General features: G+C 37.5%; 1 protein-coding gene across 1 annotated transcript in view; it reads right to left on the minus strand.

The window, feature by feature from the left end:
- Positions 1-1,554: 1,554 nt before the first annotated feature.
- The window catches only part of SKAP1 (src kinase associated phosphoprotein 1), a 502,719-nt gene continuing 479,857 nt past the window's right edge, over positions 1,555-24,416 (minus strand). Inside the window, exons 11-12 of the mRNA XM_087915468.1 lie at positions 6,929-7,032; positions 1,555-2,321 (exon numbers count right to left, since the gene is read on the minus strand). Of these exons, the coding sequence (XP_087771594.1) occupies positions 6,934-7,032 (99 nt within the window). The 3' untranslated portion in view covers positions 1,555-2,321; positions 6,929-6,933. The remainder of the gene's footprint in view (positions 2,322-6,928; positions 7,033-24,416) is intronic.

The raw sequence follows: 24,416 nt of genomic DNA on the forward strand, positions 1-24,416 counted from the left end.
CATCAAGGATGTTTGGCTTCACTAAGTGCCTCAAATTGTATATACCACATCTTGGTTGAACTTTCAGTTAAGAGTTGCAGATCTTTGCTTGAACTTGCAATTAAGAGTTGCAGGTTAGATGACATAAAACAGGGGTCTCCAACCTATAGGCCATGGCCCATTACCGAGCTGTGGCCTATTCGCAACTGGGCTGCATGAGTGGCAGCCCCACTCATACCAATGGCAGGAGCTGGCACTCACAGACACATTCGTGTGGAGTTGCATGTGCATGTGTGCTGGCCCTTGCTCATGCAGCCCTGTTCCTCTCTCCTTCTCTGGCCGAGCTGCCCAACCACCTGCTCCCAATGCTCCAAAAGCAGAGAAGTGAGAGCAGAGGTTGAGGGGAGGAGTGCAACCTGCTCAGCTTTGCTGACCGAGCCTGCCTGCGCAGGACACCTGATCTGCTTTTGGAGTGTTGGGCAGCTTCAATGAGTTTGAAGGAACATGATACTGTGCTCCCAAACGCTTCTCTTCTCTGCACCAAAACCTTTTACAAACAGACAAAAGGCTTTGGGGGAGTGACCTTGGGCTACTTCAGGCCTTCTGTCCCTTGCAAAAGGTTTTGGTGTACAGAAGCCTGAAAGAGCTGAGATGGCACTCCAAATGCTTCTCTTCTGTCTTGTGTAAGTGGAGCTGCTTGTGCCCGCAGCTTGTGCAGCCTGGTTCCCTTCTACCTCCACAGCTGGACTGCCAAATTGCCAAAATGGGGAACCACTAACATAAAAAATATAGAGAAAAAGTTAACTTTTTGTTTCCATCTAGTGATAGTTAGGGATTTTTACAGCCCAGGTCTGGTAGGCCTGAGAGCTATGATCTGCTTGGGGTGAACATCAGCAGTAACCATGTCTGTTGGAGAGAGAAAAAATTCTGTCTCTGGATATGTATATATATATATATATATATAAAAGAGAAAGTATGACATATATGCATAATCCCTTCGAAAATCACCATAGACAGTTAACTATAAGGCAGTGATAATTATGTAGAGGACAGCCTCTCTGCTATACAGTACAAACTTGTCAATATTTCAAAATTTCACAAAAATATTCTTTTCCTGACAATATGGGCCATGTGTCTGATGAAAATTGAAAAAAGAATTTACCAGCTAGGGTCAGATTCTGTAATTCCTTATCAAGGGAGATTCATTTACTGTATTTCAGCATTTTTCAAATCTGGCAATTTTAAGACGTGTGGACCTCAGTTTCCAGAATTCTCCAGCTAGCATGAAATACATAAAATTCATAGATAAAATTCCGAAGCATGCTGTGTGTAACCAGGAATTGTGGGCATTGAAATGGACTCATCTTAAAGTTTTCAAGTTTGAAAAACACTACTTTATTTTTATATAAATTGATGTTTCACCAGTTAACTCCTTTATTTTTTCTGCTCTGCTATGTTTTAACTTGCATTTTAATGCTAATATTATTTTAACTATGCTCCCATTTTATTTTTATATATTTTTAAATTATTTAAAATTAAATTATTTAAAATTATTTAAAAAAATAAAATTTAAAATTATTTCTTATGTCACACTTTTATTTTGAAATTTACTGTTGTTAGCTATCTTAGATACAGTTACAGAAAGATAAGAGTACATGTGTAAAGCTGAATAATAAACTGCATAAGGAATAACAACTCTAAAAAACTTTTTTTCAGTTGAAGAACTGTGCATTATCAACAATTGCATCCAATTTTATGGGCAGGAAAATGACTATAGTTTTTTTCTAAAGATTCTGTTGAATATTTTAAAACCAAATATACACCCTAGCAGATTGCCTTTAAACTTTGTTCATACTTATATTTATTGAAAATGACCCCTCTGATCTGAATTAAACTTCTTTCTTTTCAGTCATTTTGTTTGGATATTTTATTCTAATAATTATGTTCACTGCTGGTGTGTTGTGGCCCTTGGCTACAATAAAAATTGACCAGCTGATTAAAAAGCAACACTTCAGCATGATAAGCACTTTCCAGTCAGAAAATGATAGTAGTATTTATTCTGGAATATCAGCAAGACATCCTTCATACTTTTTGATAGTTCTGAGAAAACAGACTCTTCCTTCCAAATAATCATGACAAATCAGAAGTACAGTATACAGCTGATGACTGTAGCCTGTGAATAAAATTCCAGTAGAATGAAAAAACACAATGGCTAAAGTTTAGGAGACAAAGCACTATATTTCCTTATAAAGGGGGACAAAGGGTTGATGGACTCAACTTCTGCAGGTGTGCATCTGTTTCTTACGAATAACCAAGAGGTCCCAGGAATTATCTTCATGGTGCTGGCAAAGCAAGAGATGGAAAGAGAAATGCACATAAATGGGAATAAATTAAAATCAATTTGAATATTCATTTGAGAAGAACAAATATATAATATGGAACAGGAATTCATAACAGGTAGATTGATCATTCATGGTCTTTCTCATACATTTAAACCATGACTGTAGTTACGTTTCACCCTGCATACGTTTCTAATTTACATAGACTTTTCTGGAAAAAATATATCTGTTTTTAAATGTGTTTAGTGGTCTGTTGAAGGAACAACAGAACTTTGTTTTTAAAAAATAGACTAGCCCACTCTGCATAAAGAAAAAGTTTATTTAAAGCATAAAAGAGAACTGCATACTACCAGTTATTTGTTACCAGTTTGGTCAAAAATCACTGATTTTCTGATAAGGGGCTTTACTTAGCCGTGCTAGTTAATAGTTTCATTACCTTCTGCAGCTGGTGGGCAATTTTGCTTGCTACACAGACCTTCTACACCCCATTCTGGTTGCTGTGAACTGCGGGGTCAAATCTGGGTTTCATGGTCAGTCAGGACCTTTTTGTTTTAGAGTTTAATGGCAGTTGTAGGTAATGAGCATTGTTGTTATGGGTGAGCCAGTCCCAATAGTGCACAAATTCTCCACGGTCATTCACCAACTCTGCTGGAGATGTGGAGAGAGATCTAAAGTAAAACCTCACATCTCCTTCATCCACTGGGCTGATGCTTACATCCAGCTGATCCCTCTAAAACATTTTTATTTCATGCACAGGTTCTGATTAAACTTTTCCATGCAGATGTAAATACTGTATAATTCTGGAGAGTGTATATTGTCTGATGTATTGACTGGCATATCTAGAATGATGGTTAAACTCTTTCACCCAATCCATTCTACATTAAAATTACAGTTAGTGGGTTTTTTTTCTTCTTCTGTTGGCAAGTGACTCTTAAGTGCGAGAGGAAATGAAATTTGTGGAGAATTCACAAATCATTGACCTTAAATTGTAAACACAGAACCATTCACATGCTTCATTATTGAGACTCTCTAAAATTTGGTCATAGGGGCAGCACAATCAGACGTGGTATTCAGCAGGTTCTGACCAGTTCTGAAGAACCGGTAGTGGAAATTTTGAGTAGTTCAAATCCCACCTCTGACTGGAGATTTTACAGTATCCTTCCCCTGCCACGCCCATCAAGCCACGCCCACAGAACCGGTAGTAAACAAAATTGAATCCCACCACTGAACACAATGCATGTATCAACATTATTTTCTGCTATCTATAGCAGGGGTCCCCAACCCCCAGGCCATGGCCCACTACTGGTACATAAGCCATTTGGTACTGGGCCACAGAAGCAGTAGGCAAGCACATGACACATGTGCGTGCTCCATTTGCGTGAGCAGTGAGCATGCATGCCCACCACTCACGTAAATGGAGTTCTGTGTGCGCACATGCTTGAAGGTTGCTCACATGGAACTATTTCACCCTCCCCCACCAGTCTGCAAAGCTGGAAAGATTGGGGAACTATGATCTATAGGACAGGAAGAATGTAAATGAAAGTCTCAAATCTTAGATTAGCAAATTGAGAAAAGGAAGAAGAATTTATGTTATTATGCCACAGTCATTGGAATTCTACAGAACCCTCTCCTGTCCAGGAACATCACAGATCCCAATTGCCAATATTAACTGTAGCATCCTTGCTACATTCAATAATATTTTTAATGGACCTTTGATGCACAGTGGACTGTTATTCTTCATGTCTCGTTAATTTTTTTTTAGAATTATTCCAGTCAATTATTCTGCCTTTAGGCCACAAAAGTGCAACAAACCAACGTAACATAAAAACAAAAGGCACATAGTCATGCCACAATGCAAATCCTGCCTTTGTGTATCCCAACATCTGACATGGCTCATGTTTTGTCTCTTGCCCTCTTCCATCCACTGTGGACACAGTGTCTCTTGGGACTTACTAGATTATTTTCAGGTCTACCTCAATACTCAAGGCTTTCTACAAACAGGGGAACTTTCTGACTCACTTCTGCAAAGAAAAGAGGCCAGAAGATGGAGCCAGAGACAATATGGTCTAATTCAAATGGAAACTGAAAAACAGTAAGAGATTATGGCTTTTCCATGTTCAGATTCTGCCCTTCTCTGCTAGACTGGATAAAATTGTTCTTAATAATGCAAAGCCAGAGAAGTCAAAGTTCAACTGAACCATAACTCGCTAAAATTTAGCTCCAAAATTTCTTTTCGGTACCAAGATTTGGATCTGGATTGTGCAATACAATAAGTGTGAATATACCTCTGAGCATCAATAACATTCCTTTCTTTGAACACTTATATATCAGCCACTCCAGGATATTTGGAATTGTGGCCTGAGTTTCCACTTCAGGGTAATTACTTCAACACCTGGTAAGTATGCAATCCCCCTTCTAATCATGACTTAAGAACTGTCTCTTTTATAAAGCAATTGTAGACATATCAGAATTTTCTAAGAAGACATATGTGATTAGGAAGGTGATCAATCATTTATATTGAGCCAGTTTCTATTAGTGAGAATAGAGGCAAGCTTTTAGATTTACACTGTGCTCTTCACTAGACCTAATTAATCAGGGCCAGTTCTTTAGTTGACAGTCAATAATTTGCCCCTTCTAAGTAGAACAAGTCTGTTAAAAAAGAAACAAAGTGTTTTCTCTCAGTAGTGGAAGACAATGTTATTGTAACTCTCCACAGTATCCAAGGAATCTTGAAACCAGATTGTCATCAGAAAACAGATGTGTAACTGGCTAGCCTTAATTCATTAATTCCTTATCAAATGTCCACATTCTAGGCCACTTCTTTTCTCTGGGTCATGTTTCTTACACATATAGTTTACTATTAGCACCACCTCTTGGTAGTTATTAAACATTATGCTATGTCTTTCAAGTCTCTTAAGCGTTGTTCACTTTACTGTAAAGTACCTGAGGGAAGACTGAAAGCTGATGAAGCATTAATAGCTTTGGCAAGAGAATGTTTAGTAACCAGCTGAAGACAGAGGTATACTGTTTACATTGCCGATATCAGAATGCAGAGGGAAAGCCCAATTAGCTAACCCAATCATTTCTTCTTTAAGGCTACATGGTCTACTGTGTCTTCTATATTGCCTTACTCTGAAAAAGATAAGGCAGCCAAAACCATAAAGGATTTCGGATCCTATTGCATACTGCAAAGGAATGATCATATTACATATTACAAGTATGGACCTATATTTATTATGTGCTTTATAAATTATGACCCACTGGGAAGGGAGGTTGAAATTCAAGTGATGCCACAATGTAACTTATGAAAGAATCATACTCGGTGATTGAATACATGCTCTGCATCTAGAAAATCAGGAGTGGGATTCTACAGGTTTGCACCTATTCTCTAGAACCGGTTGTTAACATTTTAAGCAGTTCGGAGAACCAGTTGTTAGAAGAAATTACTGGCCTAATCCTGTAAGGAAGGCAGGAAGGAAACATTCTGGTGTTGCTTACAGAAACTGCCTCTCCATTAATCCTTATTACATTCTTGGCAGGACTAGACTTCCTGTCTCTGGAACTTCTCTGGAGTTTTTTTTCCTCCTTTGCTGGCTCTTTGCTTATGTCAAGTGACCATTCAAAACTACAATAGCACTGAAAAAAGTGACTTATGACCATTTTTCACACTTATGACTGTTGCAGCATCCCCACAGTGAGGAAACGCGTACCTCAATGTGAGTGATGTTGAGTTGGCTATGCCCAGCCAGTCACATGACCACCAAGCCACACCCACCCACTAAGCCACACCCACAGAACCAGTTGTTACAAAAATTGAATCCCACCCCTGTAGAAAATCCAAATTCAAACTTTATCTTAACTAAACAGAGCTAGAAAATTCTGTATAATCACAACCAGAGAATATATTGTATGCACTATAATGTATATATTGTATACAATATATTGGTCTAATTGGGTTAGGGGCGTTGTTATATATTAATCATTTCCAGGGAGTAAAGGAGTATATTTTACTTCTGCCTCTACCCATATTGAGGTCCTGATTTTAGGACAGCAGTGATAGTTACTGTAATCAGTGATGGGATTCAAATTTTTTTTCTTCCAGTTCTTTTGGCATGGCTTGGTGGCCATGGTTTGATTGCCGTGGCAGGAGAAGGATACTGTAAAATCTCCATTCCCTCCCCACTCTTGGGGGAAGGTTACTGCAAAATCCCATTCCCTCCCCACCCCACTAACCTGCTTTCCAACTCGGTTCTCCTGTGCAGGGCAACAAAAGAAGACCCAGCCAATCAGCTGGGACTAGGGAGGCAGAGAATAGATGGGGGTGGGGCCAGTCAGAGGTGGCATTTGCTGGTTCTCTGAACTACTCAAAATTTCCACTACCAGTTCTCAGAATCCACTGAATACCACATTGTAATGAAATGTGAAGTTTGGGCCTGAAAAAAAACTATTGGATCCATGAAACTGTTCAATGGAAAACTCTAGAGCTTCAAAGAGATAAATGGAAATTGATTGAGAGCATGGAAAGCAGCTTGTAAAGGAGAATCACTCAGAGTGAGATGATCAAAGCTAAAGCATAGCACTATAAGCATTGCTTTCCTTATTTTCCTTACCTTTCTCATTCTTCTAAATCATAGGCAGGCATGAGATAGTTCCTTGGGACAATCCCTACAATGTTGTTCAGCTCTCCGACCCACCAACCATACATGTTATATTCCTGAAAGAAAGTACCAGCAGCATTCATGAAATAATGAAATATAGGGGCTTGATGGGATAGGGCTAAGATTTCTGTTTTGGCGCAGATCATTTATGCATACTTTTTTTTTAAGTATGCCAAAATATTATCCATTTCTATATATATTGTCTAAATATAGGGACATCTTATAGTGTTGTCAGATGTATTGCTACATAAATATTGTCATTATTATTACTGCTGTTTAGTTACTTCATCTTCTTTTTCTCCAGAGAGCAGAAACTACTATAAACATGGATGAGCCAGATATATTTGCTTTTCTTCTTTTTCTAATATCCAGAATTATTCCCCTTCCATGCTAATCTTTCCATTCCAATTGCAAATAAACAAGGTGAAGACTTAGTGAAAAAGTCACTTGGGAATAATACATTTGAGGAAATATAAATTGAAATTAAATGGGATGTGGTAGGATCCAGAACTATTTGGCATCTTTATATATGCAATTCTTATACATGTTTTCCATGTGTACTTAAGTAGATTAACAACAATAGACAGTTTATGCAATATAGCAATGGATTATCAAAGACATGGGAGGTGGACTTGTAGCTGTCTAGAATGCTGCTGAAGTATAATCCTGAGCATCCCTCTCCATTTAGCTGTATTAACTGGGACTGCTGGGAGCAATAATTTAGTAACATCTGAAGGGCCACAGATTCTTCACATCTGCCACAGGACTTTGAATCCTCTTCCGTCCTTTGCTAGTCTATCGTTAAATATACTACATTGCATCCTTTTTTCATTTTAAATAGAATTTTGGATTTTGGTTGGGTTAGATAATAGTCTTAATCTTTAAGCAATGAAGCAATTGTGTGTGTGTCTGTTCGTCTGTCTGTCCACCACAGACATATGTATACATATGTGTGTATATAGTATATAGAGAGATGAGGGAGTGGGAGCTAGGATTATTAAAAATGAAAGGAAGTAAGTCCCTTGGTTTCAGGCAGAATTTTCTCCCAGTGTAACTTAAAGACATCAGAGGTTGCCATTAACCTTCTATGTGCAAAACAGTATTCTAGCACCAGTCTACCCTTTCAAAAAAGTCAGCAATTCAGCAGTACCAAATTGGCAGTCTGCAGCAGGAGTGGGATTCTATTGGTTCTGCCTGGCTCTATAGAACCGGGAGCTCTGAAGAGCAGCAGACACAGAACCGGTTCTGTCTCTGCTGCTGTTTGGCCCACCCGCCTGCCCGGGCTCTTACCTGACCTTTATTTCCTGCTTGTTCAACCTCAGCTGCTTTGCGCGGCACAGCTGAGGTTGAAAAAGCAATAAAAAGTGCCCTTTCAAATGCTGTGCACCTGTGCAGAGTGCTTATCAGCTGTCCGGGTGGCACAGCTTTAGGTGTATTACATGCACGCACAGTGTGCATCTGGTGCACATGTGCACAAAACGCGCATTCACGTGCAAAACTTAATCACCAAACCGGTAGTAACACTGGTTGAATCCCACCCCTGGTCTGCAGTGATCTTGCTTCCTCTTCTTGGAGCTTCTAGAATCTTTCTAAACTAGAAAGATTGCCAACAGGACTTATGGCTTCATCAACAAATCAAGATCTGCTGTAATCTATTCTGGAATGGAGAGTAGTACCCATTGTAATAATTCTTCAGGGTCATCATTTTCTCTGTAAACTTCAACGTTCTGGTCAGGTGGGTTTTGATCAATGTAGAACAGATCCAGGAGTTGTCTTTTCAAACTTCCATTCCTCATCCCTGCCTCCTTTGGCACTTGATATACCCATTTCTGCCCTTTGGTGCTTGTGTCTCAAAATCACAGAACTGGAAGGGATCTTTTAGGTCCCTGAGGCCACCCCTGTTTAGTGCAGGAATCCAAATTAAGGCATTTCAAACAGATGGCTGTCTAGTCTCTCTTGAACACATCCAGTGAAACAGCTGCCTGGATAAATAGCTCCGCTACAGTTAAATTTTTTTTTCTAACATTCAATCAGAATTTGATTGAACACCATTGATTCCATGTCCTGCACTCTGGAGCAAGGGTGCAGGAAATATAACAGTGATACCTGAGAGTACCATTATATCCCTTCCTCAATCACATTTTCTCCAAGCTAAACAAGTCTAGTCCCTTCATTGTCTTTTTTTATGTATCTTATTTCTAGAATCTAGATCCATCTGGCCTTATTAGTTGATCATTCTAATCAGCCAATGGACAGCAGATCTATATTTAATTCACTTTTGTCATTTAATTTGTATTAACCACAGTATTGGAGAATTAGTTTATACATGAGTTTAATTATCATAGCTTCCCCCAAAATTATTAAGAACCATAGCCTCGTGCTATACATGTTGCGTTGATATCTTTGGGGGAAAAGCTAAAATGAATGGGAAAAGTCATATATCAAAGGGTAGTTTGGATTGTATATTGCTTTTACTGCCAGAACTCACTCAGAGGCTTACTGGAGAATGATTTTTCTAGGGCTTTCTCCTCAGGTCTGAAATAAACTAGCCAATAATATTTTAACAATTTTTTAGTGCCTTTGAGGCAGCATTGCTTTCTGGCAACTGTCTGGACTCATCCTACAGTTTTCTTGGAAAGATTTTCAAAAATGGTTTGCCATTGCCTGTTTCCTAGAGCTGAGAGAGAATGGCTGGCTGAAAGTCATCTAGCTGCTATGGACCAAAGGATTAAAAGTCATGGTCTCCTGGTTTCTAGCCTGGTGTCTTAACCATTAGACCAAACTGGCTTTTAGGCTATGATTTATACAACAGCTAACATAAATTCCTTCAAAGGGAATACAACAGGAGTGATATTACCAGAATTAGTTTTAGCCATGGTCTCCAGCCCAAGTCCATTTATATGTATTCAATTTTATACATCAGATTCAGAAACATATATTTGGAAATTTTCATTTTAGAAAAAAAAAAAAAAGGGGGGGGGGAGACAGAAAATTCCTCAAATAATAAAAGAGCAAAATGGAATAAGTTTACATTAGCACCAAATTGTCCTTTATGGATAAATTTTTCTGCACACAGAAAGTAAAGCATGTTAGCAAGAACAGTGTAAACCAGACTTCACCCTCATATACTAGTTTTCTATGAGAAAGAAACTTTTCAGAAATGAGGCCATACTTGCCTCCACCTGCAGGCTAAGAGAACAGAACGTAAAATTATATATATTTCTTTTATGGACAAAGTCCCAAACAGAGAAGTACTCTATTTGGGATAGCCCTTTCGTTTGTGGAATTTTCACCACTGGATTTCTTCCTGCCTGTGAGAATATATTTCGAAAAATTGCTGGTTAATAGTGAAATTATGTTGCTCTGCAGTTTGCTCCTTGAATAGATACAATGATATTTGACATTATAGTCAATATGAGAGTTCCTCTGAGCACGTTCAGAGGTTTTCCTCTTCAGATACATCTCCCTCATATACGTAGTACAAATGAAACACTGAAAGAAAACATTTTTTTCACACAAGTTTTATTTCAGCAGTCATTGGCATAAACATTATGGGTTGTTTCTAGGCATCTATGTTTGTCATTTGTTGATTCATAACATGGCAACTAACTTGGCAAATGAGATGCACACATCTTTCCTCTCACCTGATGTCCTTTCAAGCATGATGCTTTTCAGCTAAGTCTATTCACACATTCTACACCAGTCACCAGACTTTAATCATGAACCAACCCATGCATGTGTAAGTGAAGCCCAAGACTGGAGGAAGTCACAGAGAAAAGCACTATATGGCTGGATGGGAAAGCAAAGATTAAGACCCAATCCATTTTCCATACATTGCTTTGGCCTGAGCATCGTGAGGTATTTTAAAACAATTTCAGCTTTGATGGATTGCTGGGGAGCTGGCGATAGCTCATAATCAAGAAAGGAAGAATGGAATGCAAATGAGCACAAGCCGAGAACCATTGGCACTGGGCGCTTTATTTCCCTGCACTGTGCCAAAAAGAATTAAAACAACATTAAACTCCCAGCAATAATGTTTAAGCTCTCGTTTCCAAGTGCCAAATTGCACCGCTCTGGATCATACAGATGTTCGTTAATTATGCTAATTTTTATTAAACTATTAAAATGGAGGAAGTTGCACTGGCAGAGCCCCGGCCCGAGGTGAACCCTGTCTTGCGTCTGGAGGTGCTTATTTGCCAGCTCCCCTTAATAAGCTGCTGATGCTGGAGGTTTGTGCTTTGCTTAGCGAGGGGAAAATTTTTGTGTGTGGGGGAGATGGAGAGGATTACTTCTTCAGCAGAAAACTGTCAAGGCAAAGTCTAACACTGTTAGCGAGATCAGGATGCACTAGCAATCTGTTGTGTCCTTACCATAAGGGGCAGATGAGGCAATGTTCTGGAATGCTCCAATTCAAGGAACTCTATGGAAGCCAGGTCTGTTGGCCTCCTCTTGTGAAATCTGGTGCCTCATGGAGTGTCTGCCTCATGGAGTGTTGATCAGGGCTGCTAAAATTACCTCTGCCTTCTTCTAAGTCAGGCAGCACGACCACTGCCTTTTTCTGGCAACTGGCCACCCATATTAACTTAAGACAGCTGTGGTGGAGGTGGCCAATTTTCACTTGTAGCAAATGTAGCTCAGGGAAATCAAATTCTCCATCCTCTCAATGTGGCTTTAATAGTGCATCAACATCAAAACAGAGTATTGAAAAATCATCTCCGTCTCTCATAGAGCTGGTTAACTCATCTGGCAGGAAGAATAGAAAGCAGCAAAATATTGAGAAGCAGTATCAAATGCCTTGTTCAGTTTTTTACATTTACATTTTGCAGTATGTTCCATGAATGGTATTATATTCATGACATTATAAAAATTATAACAGCAGCTGAGTGCTGCTCAGAGTGCTGTATTAGATTGTTTTTAAAGGAAGGCTCAGAATGAATATTACCCCTGCATCCTTATGAGGAATTGTAACCCCAATAGTTGCATGAAGCTCTTTTGTTAATTTTGAAAGTCCTTGCTGTAGGAAATTCAACAACAATGAGCAGACATATTGTTGTGCAGATCTTCCCTTCTTTTTGTAATCACTTGAAAAAGCATTTCGGTGGGAAAGATCCTATAATTTAAATGTGTTAATTGTTCTGAATGGTGATACATTCTGAAATGAAGAACAATGGGCTTTGGGAAGTGTATAACAGAATTCTTGCTCACATCCTTTCCTTGAGTCAGTAAATCTTGATCAAAAGACTTGAGTCCCAGATTTATTTTTAGGAAAGGAGAGAAAAAACTTAACTTTGAAGCCATTACATAAATTTGCAAATTGCATAATCAAGTGAAGGATAAGGGAAAATGTTATATTTTGACTCTGAGATAGGACTATATGCATTTTCATCTATCCTGAGTATATGAACCAAAAGAAGAATGAAAGAGCATATTAGCAGAAGAATGAAAGAGCATATTAGCAGTGAACATTCAATTATCTTAAGATAAGCCCGGCCCTGAGGTGATATACCCTCCAATTTAAAATACCCCACCACATTATTTTATACAGGACTTCCACATGTGCAGAATTGGAAGAATTTATGTTGGTGGGACCCACCAACAAAATGACATCCAGAACTATAAGAAAAAGCATAGGATATATGATCTAAAGTAGAAGATAATTAAGAAACATCATGGATAAAATGTCCTGGCTACCCGTATCTTACAGCTTGCCCTGTTACTATTTTATTGCTTTTCTACTGCATCCTGGGTGTCCTTTGCATATCTCCTGTCTCAATGTCTGGACCCTCTCTTCCATGCCAGGAGAAAATGCCTTAGCAAGCAGGTAGCAGCAGGGGGTTGAGGGAGTGAGACTAGGAGGAAACAGCAGGCAGCTCTCTTAAGCTGGAAAGGAGAATGAAGACACCTGCTACAAAACTGCTTGCCTTTAATTTCTGTCTGCCCCCATCCCCACTGTTTCCCTATTTGTGAAACGTTCTGCATGATAGCTCAGCAACTACCCAGATGACCACTGAGATGTCCTTAAAGGGTAGGATAGATGCATTTTCAGAACTGCAGGCATACTTAGCTTCTATATAAATAAAGCAGGTGCCAGGGCTCAAGTGTAAAGTATCCCCGATTGACTGGGAAGCCTCTCTCTATACACACAGCTGCAACTGTCTGTTGCAATAATTCAATGGTCATGGGAACTCTGCTAATTTCCCTATACTCAGTCAGACCATGGATCTATCTATTCCATTGCTGTGCATTCTCAGTGGCAAATAGACCTTTCCAGCAAGACTTCTTCTCTAGACTGCTTTCTGATAGGAAAACTCAGGTTCTTATGATTTTCTACTGAGCTAAACTTTCTGTAAACCTGTGTTGGTTAGCACTACTTCAGACATTGGATACAGGCAAAGGAAAGCCATTATTTGAAGCAATGCTTTAAGAATGATTGATGATAAATGGTTGTATTATACACTTTGCACAGCACTCTTACAACAGCTTCTAAGTCTCACAACTGGAAAGAACGTTGTTTATCCTCTATTTTTTTCTAATGTAATTTCTTTGGAAGGATGCTATAGAGTTTCATATCAATAGCAGGTAGAACTAAAACAAATGGTAAATGGATTTAGTGCTAAAAGTGGACAAGCCAATTATCAGTTAGATTCACATAACATGTTTAACATTATTATTGAAGGAATCCATTTTGTGCAAAATGCACTTGGCAATAAGCTAACCAAATGGCCTTGGCTTACATGATACACTGAGCCATGAATAAGTTTAGAAAGTTGTGTGAACACAGTTCTAGAATTTAATTGATCCAGAGAAGTATGTTATGCCATCTTGAATGCTGTCTAGGTTGGGCTACAGGCCAACAATGTGACTACAGCCATTTTCTGTTACCTTTTATGCCTCACTATTTGTACTATTCTTATTTCCCCTATCTTCCACCATCTCCATATTTGCAATGGTATGTCTAACAAACCTGGAAACATAAAAGCAAAAAGAAGACAATTAAAGGCGGAAGTTGGACCATTGCAGACAAGATTCTTAAGTCCAGGGAAGGGAATCCCATGAGAATGAAACTCAAAAGTAACTCCACCTTAATCATGGAGAATATCGGTTGATCTGAAACATCGCTTTGGCAGATTTTTAAGATTCTGTTACATTACTCTACTAGCAATAAAGATGTTTCCATAAACCCAAGCAGTTCTGGTTTTTTCTTCCTAATCTCACAGACCTTGACAATAACTATGCAGCATGCTAAAAGAGATACTTGTCGCCAGAACAAGGGCTTGCAGAGAGGCGCTAAATTACGCTGTGGTGGTGAATTGGCTGTCTTCCATATAATATATGATTGGATTGGTTACCTGACTATAATCAGGTATGCTACTTCCTATCATCTTGAATATGTTTTTTTTTAAAGATATAGTCATCATAGAAATGTCTGCCTAAGAGTTGGGTGGAAGAATTTGAATTGTATGATTCTTACAGGTATGATAACAAACAAAAAGAAAATTATTTACAGCACTTCAAGTTTGCTGAGAGATACTGCAAAATTGTTGCTGATAAAAGCTTAGAATCAAGGAGTAGGAAATGTGGCTAGAATAGAAAATAGTAATCAAACATCCAAAAGAATATTTGGGGGGGAAAATGCAAAGGTTAAGTGGAATTTCACAAATGCCCAGAATCAATGCTCTTAAAAACATTATTCCCAAGATAAGTAGGGACTGATCCTGTGAAAATTCAAAACTAGATTTTATTGCTCTGCAAGTTATAGAATTTCTATTAAAAAAGCAAACAACAAAAAATAAAAAAAATCAGCAAGCTCCTTTCTCTATCTTGCATTAAAATTAATCACATGACCTCCTGATGTCATCACATTGCATGATTCATTTTTGTTGATAATGTGATAACGTGAAAGAAACTTACAATGCAATATCAACAGATCAGTTACATTTTATGATACATTTAAGAAGAAGAGAAGAATTTAGCAAAGCGTACTCTGTGGATTAGCAGCTCTCCATTCCAGTGCCTGATTCTGACTTCTGTTTTAAGAGAAAGTAGCACTGCATATGATCAAATTTATTCTTTCTTTAGATAGTTTGCATATTCTGTAACTGAACCTTGACATTAAAAGTAGGTCCTGAGACTGATTCGACCTAATTCCCAATTAATTCAGGAGAGAGATTACAAATTTATGAGCCTTTGCCTTTTCTCTGTAGTAGTTCTCTGTAGTGTTATATTCTGGTTTTTTTTGGGGGATAAAAAAGGAGCTGGCTCCACAACCCATCTTGCCAATGCTGAGCTAGCACTATTTGCTCTTCAGCTCTACTTTAGCTCTAGTTACAGTCCAGCCTTCTCATAAACAACCCCAATCCTTCTTTGGTGATGCAGTTAATCAGCTGCAGTCACTCACAGAAGATCAATGGTGGGATGACGGATGTCTGAGGAGAAAAGCCAAAATCAATCACTGGCTTATCGGTATATGATTGCTTGGACCCATTATTAGCACTCGAGTGTCATACATTATTGTTAGTAAAATGGAGTCCTCTAATTCATAGGTGAGCAGTGACATGCATTATTGGAAGGTTATGTGACATAGGAGGGTTTTATATTGCATCGCTGCAAACATCTGTTTACCTCAAAAATTGGCCCATGGCCATAAGCCAACTCAGAATAAAATTTAGGGCTTCTTATTGGAAACAAAGAAACCTGAGCATGTTTACTAATTTTTATAAACTAAAGAAAGGTGGATGCCAAGATCTGATTGTCTTTCTAGAACCTTCAATAACTGCTCCACTTTTCTTGGACATTTCCACAACAGTCACATTTTCAATAGGGGCTTCACAAGAAAACTTCACAAGTGCCTGTATTATATTCTTGCAATATTTCTCAATATCCCAATAGCCCACTAATATTGTAATGTCATTTTCCCTGTATAGAAAGTTATAACATGATGCCAAAAAGCTTAATTCTTTCCCATTGAAATCTGTTATCTTTAATCATAGAGTAGGTATGCTTCTTTCCCATTGAAATCTGTTATCTTTAATCATAGAGTAGGTATGCTCAAAACAGATTTTGTAATGGATCTTGAAAAAGTCACGTGGAAATAGTAGAGGAACTCAAAGTCTGGATCTAATCTAAGTTTTTATCAGCAACAATTTTTCAGTATCTGTCACCAAACTTGAAGTGCTGTAAATAATTTTCTTTTTGTTCATTATCATACCTGTAAGAATTGTACAATTCAAAAGACCTTTACTTCTTAAATAATCTTTCCTTCTACTAGGGCAAATTACCTACTTGCAGAAAATTACTGTATGGCATTGACGTAACCTGACAGCTTTTTTGGGGGTGGGGGGGAAGACCTTATCATGTTATCTTCATTTCACCTCCAACCATTCTTGAAGCAATCTAAAGTCATCCTTAATTGCCTTAATATTAAAGTAATATTTTCTTCCTTAAGCAAGTAATAGCAAGTTTGCTGCAGGAGCAATCTTATGGGCTCCACCATTTGCTCATATAGTAGTTAGATTCTACTAGACTTCTAATGGGTAGAAGCAGCCCAGCACCTATTAGTCACCTTGATATGACCATGCTCATATCCCTCTGTTTCTTGTGCTGTCTTTCAAGGATATCCTAATTTGGGCAATGGAAAGATCTGTTTCTTTCAAATTGGGCTCTTCTCTTGAATTTTCCAGGTCTTAAGTTGATACTCAGCTTAAAAATCTGGGGCAGTTTAAACAACAATAGATCATTTACAAGTTTTGTTTTGTTTTTGAGTTCGGGAGGATTCTTACACAGTGAAACAGGACAGAGTGAGAGGCTGTTCTTTCTGTATTGCTTGATGCCTAGTGTTCAGGCTGCTTCTGAATGTGGGTTTAACACATTTCTGAAAAAGTACTAAATCCATATTCCAAAACAACCAAACTGATATCAAACTTCTTGCAGAAAACATTAGAACAAAATGTCAGAAAATCTGTCAGCCTGCTCCCCAATCCCAGATCACAATAGAGAGAGTGAGTGGTACATGTTTTCCTGATAGTTGATGATATCTGGTGGAATAAAGTGAAAATAAAGGGAAACAAGGTCTAGTGCCTTGGGCATGAGGTTGGATTAGAAGACTCGAAGGTCTCTTTTCTGCCCTAAGATTAGTGTTTATCAATTACTGTATTATGAACAAATCCTATAGATAATTGTTTACTAGCTTAATAACTTGTTAAATTTACATAGAAATAATTTCACCATTGGGTCCTCTCATTTAATGAAGAACATTTTTGAATTAGATGCTTCAGGAGTTTGCTCAAAATCTAGCGCTCTTCATCAATGATTTCCTGATTCTAGACTGATCAAAGATCAAAACTGAACATTGATGAGAAAAAGCTATGAGACACAAAGTACATAGAATTAGGTTACATATTTTATATTTACACAGATATTTGCCAAAAAACACAAAAAACATGCTATACAATAATTATCATTATCAAATAAGGCTCCAAAGCTGCAGAAAGAGGACTTGGGAAGTACACATAGACCTGGAGTGATTCACATCTATTTTAAATAAAGAAGAATAGATGATACAAATAGAAAAAGATAGATGTCTCAGAAGACTAACGCTAATATGATTCGTGTTAACTTTATAGAATAGTAAACTGGTATGAAACTAAAGAGAAATAAATGATATTTAGGAAGAAAATAAGAGTAACCACAACATAAAATGAACTAGAGGATGGGAGATACTCTGGCTTCACAAACAAAATATATGAACAAAATTTCAGAGTTGTGACTGATCATAATTGGAAAACACATCAGTTATCAAATTATCTTCAAAAATGCTGAATTTTTGGCTATATTAATTCTTTATTATGGAGAATCTATAATAAATATGCATTCTCATTTAATATTATTCAGTGTTCACTTCTACTGGCTCAGCACAGATGGAGTACAGAATCCAGTTCTTGGTGTTTATTTTAAAATAAGATATAGAGAAATAGAGATGGGTTCAGCAGAGATGAAATGTAGGAAAACTGAAATAAAAACCCAAGAGGAAATTAGGTATGTTTTATCCTGTAGAAGAGAAAGGTTAAGGTTAGGGTTAGGGTTAGGATTAGGGTCCCTTGCCACTGAGTACAGAAGTACACTGAATATGCTTAAGTTATAGGATGATAATTCAAACTGAACACTAGGTGAAGTTAATAGTTATTAAGGATAAACATTAGAAGTATACACAAAAAAACATTAGCCAAAAGAATAATGGGCTCTAGGTTAGTGTAGATGTTTACATAGGATAAACAGCTATCTATTGTAGCTCAGCAATTCCAGGTTTCCTGCATAGATTGAACTATCAGCCTTTCTTAGCTGTTGACTTAAAGATACATTGGACCAACTTCTATAATTTCAGACATCAAGGCATAACTTTTAATCCAACTTGATAAGAGGTATGTACTTCCTGGTCTCTAAGCCCTCTCTATTTTTGAATATACAATATTGAATGCCATAGAGTAATAGAATATTCAATGCTGTTTTTGTTTTGGCTGATATGGAAGAAAATTAATATAGGTTCTTTTTGTACTCAGGATTTGTTTAATCTTTGTGATCAGGGATTGGTTACCCTTCCAGACTGGTATTAATTTTATTAGGATATGTGAATGTTTCTCAGTCACTTATGGTAATGGAAGAACAGGGAAACTGGCCTATTTAAATCTGGTGGCTTAATACAGTAGAAACATGTTGTGCCTGTACTTTAAAATATTTTCTTTTATTCCTGAGCTAGTTCTGACATATTGTCAACCTTAGATTTTTCTCTTCCTCAATTTTATTTCAGCTGCTGAAGGTTCCAGTCTTGATAATTCATCTTCATTTTACTTCAGTAATACCACGTAGGAAAAAAGGAGAAGGAAATGATTCCATTTGTGCTTTGGAATCTCATGCCATTCGTTCTCAAAAACACCAATGTATCAAAAGGAGCATCCTATTTCTAAGAACTGAAAAAAGCAAAATATATGCAAGATGCTGATAAATCAAGATCCATTCCATTAAAAAAAAAGGAATGATATCTGGGAGATGCTAAGTTTGATATGGATGCTCTGCATAAGACAAATAGTAGATACAAGTGCAAATATTTTTACCACGTAGATGCAAAACTAAAGATGATGATTAAATGGCAGAGTTATCCACAAAGATTCATTCAAAAAAATCAATTCAAGGAAGGCTTATCTGCATGCCACCATAACATTTAGTTTTAATCAGATACATAAACTCTCACAACTCTCAAAATATTCACCAGTCTTTCTGTTATGTCCATAAAGAGCTCTTTCAAACAGAAAACAAATATATATGTAATGCAAATTTGTAAATCTGAGATAAATCTATCATTCTAGCAGTGAACAGAAAGGTCTATTCCAATTTAAAAATTCTACGGTACTTATTGAATGATAATGAAGAAGAAAAAATGGTTCTATACTATGCCTTTAATTTTAGTTTTAAAACTACTGTAAATAGGCTTTCGGCTTGCTTTCCCTTTTGCACTAAAGTACTGCAGAATATTTATTTATTTGTATTCCATCTTTATTATTTTTGCAAATAGCTCAAGGTGGCAGACATATCCAGCACAGTTTCCTATTATTTTCCCCACAAGAACAACCCTGTGAGGTGGGCTGACCTGCTGAGACAGAATGACTGGCCCAAAGTCAGGCTATTGGCTTTCATGGCAAAGATGGGACTTAAATTCATGGTCTCCTGCTTTCTAGCATAGTGCCTTGATTATTGATGCATAGAAATCTTAATAGAGACTTCAGTTAAGATTTTGGGGCTTCAGTTTTAGATCAGACTGAAGAAAGATTTTATATCTGAGATATATTTGATGATTAAATTAAATCACTGTGCTAAGCCATGGTTTGTTTAATCACAGTTTATTAAATGAAATATAACTGACTGAATGCATTAAGCAATGGTTTACAAACTGCTTTAGCTGTGTGTTTGTCATTACAACATAAAGCTACAAATAAAAAACCTTGTTGTGGCTTAATGTCCTTGAGTTCTTAAGCCTTAGGGCAATATTATAAACCCAACTTATCATTAACATCTTCCTAAATTACCTAGCCGATTGTTATCCTAGGAGCCATACTTGAGATATGTGTATTAATTAAAGAAATAATAAATTTCAGCAAGAAAACATTTTTCTTGCTAGAAGTAGCATTCTTCAAGAGCGCTTGATACATTTTTTTGCCCTCTTTATCTTTCAATTCTCTACTGCTTCTTTAAGTAACTCAAATGTTTCCTTGTGTAAATCAGAATTAAAATGAACCTTCCTCTCTATATCATTGCTTCACAGGATGCTCAAAACCCATAATTAGCTTTAAGAGAGAGAGGCAAAATAAGCAGTTTATTTCCAGGAGAGGTGACCTCAGAGATGGTCTTCTTACCAGGAGGCAAGGCCTTCTCAGCTGCCTGAATTTTGCTGCTTCCATTCATTTCAGGACAGCTCTTCATTGCACCTCATTTATTAGTACAAGCAAGTATATTAATTACATTTTCCATCTCAGACATCACAACATTATGAGCTGAGTTATGTGAAAAAAGGTGAAGGCAAAGCTTCCTGTAAAATGTGGCCTGGATCGCTTTCAGCATAATCAGTCTCCTCTTTCTTCATATACCTGTTCTTGATTAAAATTTGACCTGCTCTTCAGGCTAGTGTTTCTCAGCAACTTTAATACTTGTTGGGGGATATTCTGGGAGTTGAAGTCCACTCCTATTAAGTTGCTGAGGTTGTTTATTCTGGTCATTTAGAGCAGCAGTCCCCAACATTTTGGGGCACCACGGACCAATTTTTCCACAGATTTGGGGGGGTGGGATGTTTTCAATTTTGTTTGTTTGCCCATTGCTCAATTCCAGCTGTGCAGTCCAGTTCCTAATGGGCCATGGACAAGTACCTGTCTGGGAATTGAGGATATCTGATTTAGAGGAGCAGGGAAAATAATCTCAGGAGAGGTATATCTTATAGCTTAAACTTTTCTAATTCTTGGGTGGAGATACGGAATGGGGAAGGGATGTGTATACTATTATTATTATTATTATTATTATTATTATTATTATTATTATTATTATTATTATTATTATTATTATTATTATTAAATGTATTGGCTGCCTATCTTACCAAAGGGTAGCTCTGGGTGGCTAAAATATTAAAAAGATATATAGAAATAAAATGCAACAAAAATATGAGGAAGAAGGTTGGATCTGTTTATTAATTTATCAAATACCCCCAAGGTGACCCCCACATAGCAGTATAATACAGGTACAGCACATATGAAACAAAAGCTAAAGTGATGAATTTTAAGTCAAAACAGAGTTTGGGCTTCACATCTATCATTTTCAAACTTATTGTTCTTCTCAAAATTCCTAAAGCCGAAAGCATAACAAGGAAATTTCATTAAAGTATTTATGTGTAAAAATTGAGAATTTGCCCAATATTGCTGATGCCCTGATATACTATTAGAGCAGCATTTCCTCTTTTTTCCGGCTTTGTGGACCAGCGGAAGGGATGAGGGGAGAGGGAAGTTTCTGTGTAGGCAGTGGGTGAGTGTGTGGGAGCCCCTTTGTTTGCACAAGTGCAGTTGCTTGAGCAAGTGAAGCACCGCAGGCACACACTCACCCAATACTTCCGTGGCCCAGTTTCAAACGGGTCAGGGCCCAATGGCCTGGCGGTTACGGACCCCTGTGTTAGAGTACAAATCAAAAAGGATTTAGTAGCACTTTTTCAGACTAATCAATTGTATTAAATAGCATATGCTTTTATGAGTCTTGATAATTCATGAAAGTTTATGCCTTTTAATACAATTAGTTACTGAAGTGCTAATGGAGTCCTGCTTTTTGGCTAATGAGGACTAACATAGCTGTCTTCCTAAAGGGTTAAATCACTAGGATGTACAATGTTTTCTTTAAAACTATTCACTTTCAAGTATTTTGTTAATCTTTCCCTTTAACTTCCACATGGAGAACTCATGAAAGAATTATAGGTTGAATAGCTTTACATGCCTGGCTTGAAATCTGGATTTATCAACTAAATTCTTTAATTTATTCTGAAGAATGTTTTCTTTTTTAAAAAAGAAACAAAAGGCAATGCAGTTTTCCCTTAATAAAATCTGGGAGAAGGCCCACATTCATGTAAGTGTGGTTGTGGTCAGCTGGCCCCATGCCTAGTTTTCCTGTCTTAAAAGGGTAGAGGTATCTGATCCTTTTGGGATCCTTCCCAATGTTATGATTCTACAGTCAAATTGTACTAATTTAGATTTATATAAAATACTTTGCAATCCTGATATTATTCGCCCCTCAAAACATCAATGACAAAGAACCTGAAATGAATTCAGAGACAATAACTATGGCTGCAGCACTTCTCCTCCTCTCCCTCCGCCCATCTCCCAGAGCCAATGGGATTGCAAAATCACATGACATAGTTATATTAATATTTATTCCATAAAAGTGTGGCTGCTTCGTACCACTCCGCTGCACTGTTCTGACCGCAGTGCCAACCCTCAGGCACCACAACACAATTTGGAAACCATGTGACGGAAATGTTTAATCTGTGCAGCCCATCTGTGCTGCGTATTTTTCCACATCTCCCCGAGAGAGGCGTCTCTGAATCTCCACACCGCCTTTAATATTCTCCTAAATCATTCCCCCCATTGCACTTTAAGGGCCATTGCTACAATTTCACAGGTTCATAGAAAGTGCACTGAGGAGGGAGGAGGATGTTCTTGGGGTGGGAAGAGAACCTGAGGTAACAGGGCATTAGTTGCTGGGATTCTTTTCATATATATTCTTGGGATAACTCTTGCTCATGTCTCATGCCATTTGGAAAAGGCGGTAGGAACTTACCCTTAATAAAGAAATCAAGCTGCAGGCTGCAGGAAGGTTGTGTCAGCGCAAGCTGATTGGGAATGGGGGAAAACATGATTTCCTAGGAGCCTAGCTATAATCAGCCTTCCAATTTCAGGGCATGGGGCAATGGTCTACCCTTTGGTTTTCAGTAGGAATATCTGTGATCAACAGATTTGGCAGTTCCCACTAAGTATATGAAAAAGATGAATGTGATTTTGCCATGGGGGAGGGGTACTTTTTCCACTGCTGTCCAAGGCAGACATTTTTGGAACAATTTGCTTATAGGAGCCTCATAGGCATCCATGTATCAAATGAGCACATAGGTCTTCAATACAGCCAAATGTGTGAGACATTACAGTGTTCACTGAATTAATAAAGAAATGATTGTCTTATAGGAAACTCCTTCTGTTCCAAATCTGATCACTAAGGATAGCTAGTTATCGTACCCAATAGAAAATACAAAGATTTCTGCTAGTTCTGGCACTTGAATTGAGGTGGATTTTATGGAAATTTCTAAATGTCCTTACAAGACAAGAAAAACTATCAAATCTTTTTAATGTAAAGCTCCATTATATATAGGATAAACAGAACATAAGTGCAAATGTAATAATTTCTAATCTTAATGAAAAGCCTGTATCCACACAATAGCCAAATCAATGACCTAAAAGGTTGACTTGACCAATAAGCTTACAGATATTTGTATAAGATCCCCCAGATGCAATACTTAACTCCTCAGAGAAATTGTAGAATTATAATAAAAGTAATAAATTTCTATATATAGCAGCACTTACCCAATCTTTAGAAGTAGAGAGTATTGCAACATATAAAGTTTGGATATAATTATATGACATGAAATTATAGTTCTGAAAATAGACTTCTAAAAGTAAACCACTGAAATGCACAACATTCAAATAAAATAATAACTTAGCTTCTAAAATTTGTTGGAAAATTCCTATAACTATTAGAAGTTGTTCAGGCTTTGATGAACATTGAAAGATAACTCCAGAAATATGGAGAAAACTGGGCAAACTACTTCTGTGAATTTTAGAAACTGAGTGGTTCTAGTGATAATAAAGACCTCACTCCTGAGACATTGGGTAGAAGACTGACAACTGCGCAGGCAGAAATAAAGCTACAACATAAGATTTTCAGATCAAAAGTTACATCTTCAAAATACAGTATATCCAATAAAATTGAGGGAATCTGACATTATTTTTACTCTTCAAACTGATAGGAACAATTTAAATCTGACCTGTATTTATCCTTACTGCAGTCACTCACAAACACTGTCAACACAACTTGAAAGCAAATTCAGGTAAACAACAGGGAGCACAAAGAATGGCATATAACTGAGACCTTCCATGTACAGCCGGGTAATAAGAATTTCATTTGTGGCTTTGGACATTTCAAAAAAAACATGAAGAGTTGATATTTTACTAAGAGTTCTCCTTCGGCTCAATATAGTGGTACCTTCATCTGCATTATTCAAATTGTGAAGCCATCTCTATTGAAATGGGAAGAGCATTGTGTTTCCAATTGTATTTTTTCAATAGCAGACCTAAACATGATATTAGTCTTTCAT

The sequence above is a fragment of the Pseudonaja textilis genome, chromosome Z (assembly GCF_049901715.1).
Source record: "Pseudonaja textilis isolate UNSWEBS1 chromosome Z, rPseTex1.2, whole genome shotgun sequence".
Lineage (NCBI taxonomy): Eukaryota > Metazoa > Chordata > Lepidosauria > Squamata > Elapidae > Pseudonaja > Pseudonaja textilis.